Source organism: Galeopterus variegatus, unplaced genomic scaffold (genome assembly GCF_000696425.1).
Source record: "Galeopterus variegatus unplaced genomic scaffold, G_variegatus-3.0.2 Scaffold666, whole genome shotgun sequence".
Classification (NCBI taxonomy): Eukaryota; Metazoa; Chordata; class Mammalia; order Dermoptera; family Cynocephalidae; genus Galeopterus; species Galeopterus variegatus.
In genome coordinates, this window is record NW_007726777.1 from 215,911 (window position 1) to 222,685 (window position 6,775).

Genomic DNA, 6,775 nt, shown 5'->3' on the forward strand with positions numbered 1-6,775 from the left:
CGCCAAGGGTTCGGATCCCACATACAGACCGGTTCCCGCTCACTGGCTGAGCGAGGTGCGGGCGCGACACCGAGGGTTGCGATCCCGTTGCCGGTCCCGGTCCGGTACGGGCGCGACACTGAGGGTTGCGATCCGTTGCCAGACACGAAAAAAGACAAAAAGGAAAAAAAAAATTTTTTTAAAGTAGAAAACCTGACCAGAGGAATAGGACAAAATTAAGGGAGTTTTCCAAAAACAATCTTTCCCAACCTGAAAGAGCAAAAAGGAGGGGGGCACTGCTGACTCCGATTCTAAGTGGATTCATTTAATCTTCTCATTTTGACAAAACGTAATTCTCACATTATATAAACTTTTCCACAACGTTGGAGGAAACTAACTTTAAACTCTCTAATTTGTTCTATAATGCATACACTGAATAACCCTAATACCAAAACCTAACTTAAAATATCACAAACAATAAAAACTATATTTACATACGACTACTGATATACAACTTTAAGTAAGACGCTAATAAATGATATCTATAATATTATACAAGAACATTTCAGCCAAAAAAAAAGCCGGCCCGGTGGCCGCTTGGGAGTGCGGCGGCGCTCCCGCTGAGGGTTCGGATCCCACATACAGACCGGCCGCTCACTGGCTGAGCGAGGTGCGGGCGCAACACCGAGGGTTGCGATCCCATTGCCGATCCCAGTCCGGTATGGGCGTGACACTGAGGGTTGCGATCCGTTGCCAGTCACGAAAAAAGACAAAAAGGAAAAAAAAAAAAAGAGAGAGAATGAGAAGTAGTTTAGGCAGCCAAACGATAAGAGGGCCAGAGCAGGCCCCAGGCTTCCTGGCCCTCCCCTCAGTGCCCTCCTGCCCAGCAGCTGCCCGACTGTCCACACCTGCAGTCTCCATGATGAGGACTGTGTGGTGGGCCTGGGATGAAGCTTCAGAGGAGCACAGTGATGGGCAATTAAGAACCTGGAAAGGAAGCCTAGGAAGAAAGGGCAAGGGGTTTATTCTGTCCATTTCTTTAGAGGAAATATGACTTTAAGTGGAGTTTCACACACTATGAGACGACCAGCTGTTCTCCATGTGGCTAGAGCAAACCCATTCGTATAACTTCGTATAATGTATGCTATACGAAGTTATTACGGCTTTTAAGAATAGTTTTAAGAAAGGAAGAGGGTGTAGATAACTTGGCACTTGAGCACATTCCCCCTAAGGTAGTGCAGAATAACCGAAAGTGCATTGAAAAGAGAAGCGCTGTAGACAGTGCATAAGAGGAAGCATAGGATCTCAGAAGCTACCGTTGCTGCATTTGGTCTTTCTGGGGACCAGCAGAACCTTGCTAATCCTCATGCACTAGAGAAACTTTGTCTGGCGTGTTCTAGGAACGGCTAAGCAGGACTAACACGTTTATACGGGACACTGATTACAGCCAACGAATTTAAATAAAATAGTCATTTGATGACCTCTCATGTGGGTGGTTAGTTGTTTTCCTGGAGACGTACGATTGCTGGTTAATCAAGGTTTGGGTTGACAAAATGTCATATTAACTACCTTTAAGTATGCTGCTGCGTTTTTTTGGTGTTCCATTTTGCTTCTGTATAAAATTTAATTTTTCTATGGTTAGACCTCTGCTGCTTTAAATCACCTTTCCTATTTAAAACCTCATTGGCCACTGCTAGTTCTAAAGTATTTGCAGATCAAAGGAACAAAGCATATCTTATGGAGATCTTCAAACTCCAGAAGAGTTTGGAGTTTGCTGGCATGTGAGGAGAGCGCACCCTGTTCTCTCACCCCACCACGGATCTCTATTGTCTCCGCAGGCCTCGGACGTGATCTTGTTTTATCCTCTGTAGAATGAGTGCATGGGACTAGATCTCAGAGGTCTTCTCCAGCTTCAACATTTTATGATTCTGTTATCTTAAGAGAAGGAGTCATTACTGCCATTGCACTATGTAGTTAACGCAACAAGGACTTCATAGTTCCTTTGTACAGACTAGAAAACACTCAATTGGGCTGAACTTCCACTCGGCAGAGCAGAATGTAGGTGGAAAAGTGCATCAGAACCAAATATTGAATAGAATAATCATAAAACCAATTATATCTAAAATCTAAACTATTTTGAAAGCTTTAACAAACTTAGGGGAAAGAATTGGTCTGTTGATAATGAAGTTTATTTCCGAGATTAGCCTATTTACATTGGTTGAATGTAGATTTTGTGTCTCACCTTAAATATGTGGGCTTCTATTTTTACTTTAAAATATTTGTGCTCCTACAGGTGGGCTCTGTGGTGGCTGTGGGTTGGATCCGCTCCCGGAAGGCCGTGGACTGGCGCCTCTTCCGGAACATCTTTGTGGCCTGGTTTGTGACCGTGCCCGTGGCTGGGTTGTTCAGTGCTGCTATCATGGCTCTTCTCACGTACGGGATCCTTCCATATGTGTGATTTGTCATCTTCCCACAGTAGACAACGAAAGGGAGAGTCTGGTGTGGGTGTGTGTGGGCGTCATACATCCACATATCACCCCCCCCCAGCCACGCACGACTGTCTCCCACTGGCTCTCCAGCCCTTCCAGATGGTTCCTGCCACACCACTCACCCAGACTACAGAGATTCACCTTCCAGAGCTAACTTAACTACTGTACATAATAATGTTTTAAACTGGTGTCGTGGTGACATAATGTGGTACACTTATATAAAATATATATTGTATACATAGAATTGGTAGCATTATTGCAAGCATATTCAAAATGGGAGTGGAGGTAATTGCCTAGGACTAAATACTCAGTAAATTTTGTACGTAATGATTTCAGTGGCATATTTTAAGAACCTTTTAAAGGAAAGCGTAGATTGGAAAATGACTTTTTTCCAAGCGATACTTTTCCCTGTTACTATACTGTAAGATCAGCGGGATACAGGATATATATGGTACAGTCTAGGGAAGATGGATGTAGGTAGCGTGCTACTGAGCAATACTGGACAGGAGTTCACAAGTGCTTTTCCTGAAGAATCTGTTCATATACTATGTACTGACCATTGTGTAATACATCATAATTGCTTTTGTAAATACTTAAAATTGTAATTTTTTAATGGTGTGCTTCCTTACACTTTTTTGATCAGAGAATTTTGGTAAGTACCAAAGAAGCAGGGGGATAGTTTGCCAGTGTTATATTTTCATATTGTCTGTCTCTCCTTCTCATTAGTCCCTCCCAGTAACCTGGGGTGTGGGGAGATGGCATGTCCTGCCCTGGGCAGTGCGTATGGTCAAGGCGCCAGCCACCCGTCATGTGCCTGTCACACTTGGGGCTCCCCACCCCACCAGCAGCACCAACCCCACTGCCACCACCTACCAGATACTGGCCAAGCCTGCAGTGGCCTTCCACTGTCAGCAGCACAGAGTACAGGTGTAAGGACAAGTGGTGGAGCACCCACGTCAAGTCCAGGTCACATCTTCGTCCTCATTCTGCCCTGCAGCCTGAAGAGTGGGATTCTTGTCTCAAACATTGAAACAAATGAGGCTTTTTATGTGCTTTGACTTCTAGAAATTTGGGGAGTGGGGGTCAGAGGGCTAAAGTATTAGAAAATACACTGGATTTGAGAATTTCTTTGAGGCCTTTACTAAACTGAACATCCTGATGCTGGTCTGTAATCCCATTGGGTTCTCTTTTTTGATAGCAGGAGGGAGGAAGTCTGTCAGCCTGAGATTATGGAAATGCTGCTAAATTTTTTATATTGACAAACATTTTCTTGGTACTTCATTGTGATTTTTCATTAATCAACCATATTAAATTTATAATAAAAATGCCCCTCAAAAGTTTGCCTGTAAAGTCTTTTTTCTAAACATCTACAAATATTTTTGTTTCCACAAAAGTAAAAGCTATATAAGTTACTTGTATTTTTCAAATACCTTTCGGGTATTTTTCCCCCTTAATTAATTTACTATTACATGTTTGTGCAGAAAATACACCTGAACAAGCAAAGGAAGAATGACCCACACACCCCCGCATTCGGAAACCCCCGTGTTCACGCACGCACGGATCTGGCAGTCCCTGCATCGGGACTTCTGTTAAAGGCAGTGTCACACTTCCATGCTAAGGCTGTCTCCACTCTAAAGTTAGCCAAGCTTTGGAGGGTGGAGTAGTCGATTTAGATGTTCAGGGTTAAGGACCTAGCAGGAAAGTGCAGATCCTACCTAGTTTGCTTCTTGGTTCAAGCAGCCAATCAATAATAAATAACTGCTTGGAGCTTCAGAGGGAAACTCCTTAATCCTCTGCTGCAGGCACGTGCTTCATTTCCTTTAGGAGCTAGGAAAGTAAGAGATGAGGAAAACTGGCCAGGTGTAAAAAAAATTCATCTCCACAGAGAAATCTGTCCTCTCGCCTTTTGGCTCTCTGAGCAGCACCATGGCAGTTGGCAAGAACAAGCACCTTACAAGAGGCGGCAAAAAGGGAGCCAAGAAGAAAGTGGTTGATCCATTTTCTAAGAAAGGGTGGTATGATGTGAAAGCGCCTGCTATGTTCAGTATAAGAAATATTGTAAAAACACTAGTCACGAGGACTCAAGGAACCAGAATTGTACCCGATGGCCTCAAAGGTCGTGTGTTTGAAGTGAGCCTTGCCGATCTGCAGTATGATGAAATTGCATTTACAAAATTCAAACTAATTACTGAGGATGTTCAGGGCAAAAACTGCCTAACTTCCATGGCATGGATCTTACTCATGACAAAACGTGTTCCATGGTCAAAAGACCATGATTGAAGCTCACGTTGATGTCAAGACTACCAATGGTTATTTGCTTCGTCTGTTCTGTGTTGGTTTTACTAAAAAGCACAACAATCAGAGAAGACTTTTCATGCTCAGCACCAACAGGTCTGCCAAATCCGGAAAAAGATGATGGAAATCATGACCCGAGAGGTGCAGACCAGTGACTTGAAGTGGTCAATAAATTGATTCCAGACAGCATTGGAAAAGACATAGAAAAGTCTCGCCAGTGTATTTATCATCTTCATGATGTCTTCGTTAGAAAAGTAAAAATGCTGAAGCCCAAGTTTGAACTGGGAAAACTCCTGGAGCTTCATGGTGAAGGGAGTAGTTCTGGAAAAGCTACTGGGGATGAAACAGGTGCTAAAGTTTAACGAGCTGATGGATCTGAACCACCAGTCCAAGAATCTGTTTAAAATTCAGACTTTTAATAGTGACAAATAAAAAAATCCCATTTAAAAAAAAAAATCTATCCTCTCCAATTTTTGAAATAGCACCTTAAGCCTTTCATTTCCCCACTTTTGATAAAGATTCCAGGACAAGTTAAATTTCCTCCTAAATTTGATAAGAAAAGCAGACATTGTGCAGTCCCTTCTGCTGGATTCAGGCCATTTTGCAAGCCCCACCCTGGGAGAAGAGCTACATCTCTTGAGTCCTGGCCCAGCCCTGAGCAGATAGGCTGGCAGAGCCAGCGTCCCAGGAAGTGAGTGGGGACAAGGGTCACCCCCAGCACCTCACCAGCAGGATTCTGAGGGTGGCCTTGCCTGCTGCACCGTCCCCCATCCTCTCTCATCTGACAGATGGCAAGTTGGCAAGCTGACCGCCCCCGCCCCCACCACCGGAAAGAAAACGTCTTCTCCATCGTGGACCCCTCCCCCTAAAACGAGGCCCCTGGCTCCCACTGCACAGCAAGGGCACCCGTGGCTCCTGTGGCTGAGGGGACTGTTGGGCCAAGGGCTGGGGAAGAAGGTCCCAGTTAGCCAAGCGATGATGGCAGGTTGGTCTGCTCAGGCCGAGCATGGGGTCCTTTCCAAGGGGGAAGAGACGCTGGTGGCGGGCTCTCCTGTCCTGGGCCACCAGCTCACAATTCTACCCTCAGAGTCTCCTTTTTCTCTAATAATGCAGTCTTCAAGGCAGCTCACAATCCCTGGCATCTTACTTATTTTGTTCAGCAGATCACTCTACCAGCACGGGAGCGCCCTGGGCCTTTGCTGCCTTTCCACTATATCTGGGTGCCTGCTGGGGCAGTTTGGATGCTGTCAGGAGGAGCCTGAGTTCCTGAGACAACGGTCTTTTACATCATTTTCTGCCTTTCCAAAGGGACTGAACTTACGAACAAATATGTAAACACACTTAATCATTTTCGATAAGATAACTTTTTTAAAAGACGTCCTCCCCACCTACCCTTCTTAGAATAATCTGCAGAATTCTCAAGTTATGGAATAAAAATGAAAAACCATCCCTCTGTTCAGAAAATGTTGAACTATATGGACCTATGGCATCAGTGAATTTATTCAATTACAAAGCAAGGCCAGAAAAAGGCACTTTGAGGACATCATGCCATGTGTTTTGTGAGTCCTAAAATGCGGCTGAATCCAGACTCCTTGCTCACCTGTCAGAGACCAAATTTGCCCACTGCCTTCAAGCACCCTTGGAGTCAGCCAGACCTGGGTTTAGATTTCAGCTTCTGTTTGAATGACCTTGGGCAACTTCCTTAACCCCTATTCGTGGTCAAAAGACCATGATTGAAGCTCACGTTGATGTCAAGACTACCAATGGTTATTTGCTTCGTCTGTTCTGTGTTGGTTTTACTAAAAAGCACAACAATCAGAGAAGACTTTTCATGCTCAGCACCAACAGGTCTGCCAAATCCGGAAAAAGATGATGGAAATCATGACCCGAGAGGTGCAGACCAGTGACTTGAAGTGGTCAATAAATTGATTCCAGACAGCATTGGAAAAGACATAGAAAAGTCTCGCCAGTGTATTTATCATCTTCATGATGTCTTCGTTAGAAAAGTAAAA

General features: G+C 44.4%; 1 protein-coding gene and 1 pseudogene across 4 annotated transcripts in view; both read left to right on the forward strand.

Moving 5' to 3' along the window:
• SLC20A2 (solute carrier family 20 (phosphate transporter), member 2) overlaps positions 1-3,073 on the forward strand; it is a 96,386-nt gene extending 93,313 nt beyond the window's left edge. For all 4 annotated transcript variants that reach the window (XM_008571198.1, XM_008571200.1, XM_008571199.1 and 1 more), the window contains one exon: positions 2,273-3,073. In XM_008571198.1, coding sequence (XP_008569420.1) covers positions 2,273-2,437 — 165 coding nt within the window. In that variant the 3' untranslated portion in view covers positions 2,438-3,073. The remainder of the gene's footprint in view (positions 1-2,272) is intronic.
• Positions 3,074-3,172: 99 nt separating this feature from the next.
• On the forward strand, positions 3,173-5,220 carry LOC103589263 (annotated as a pseudogene).
• Positions 5,221-6,775: the final 1,555 nt, after the last annotated feature.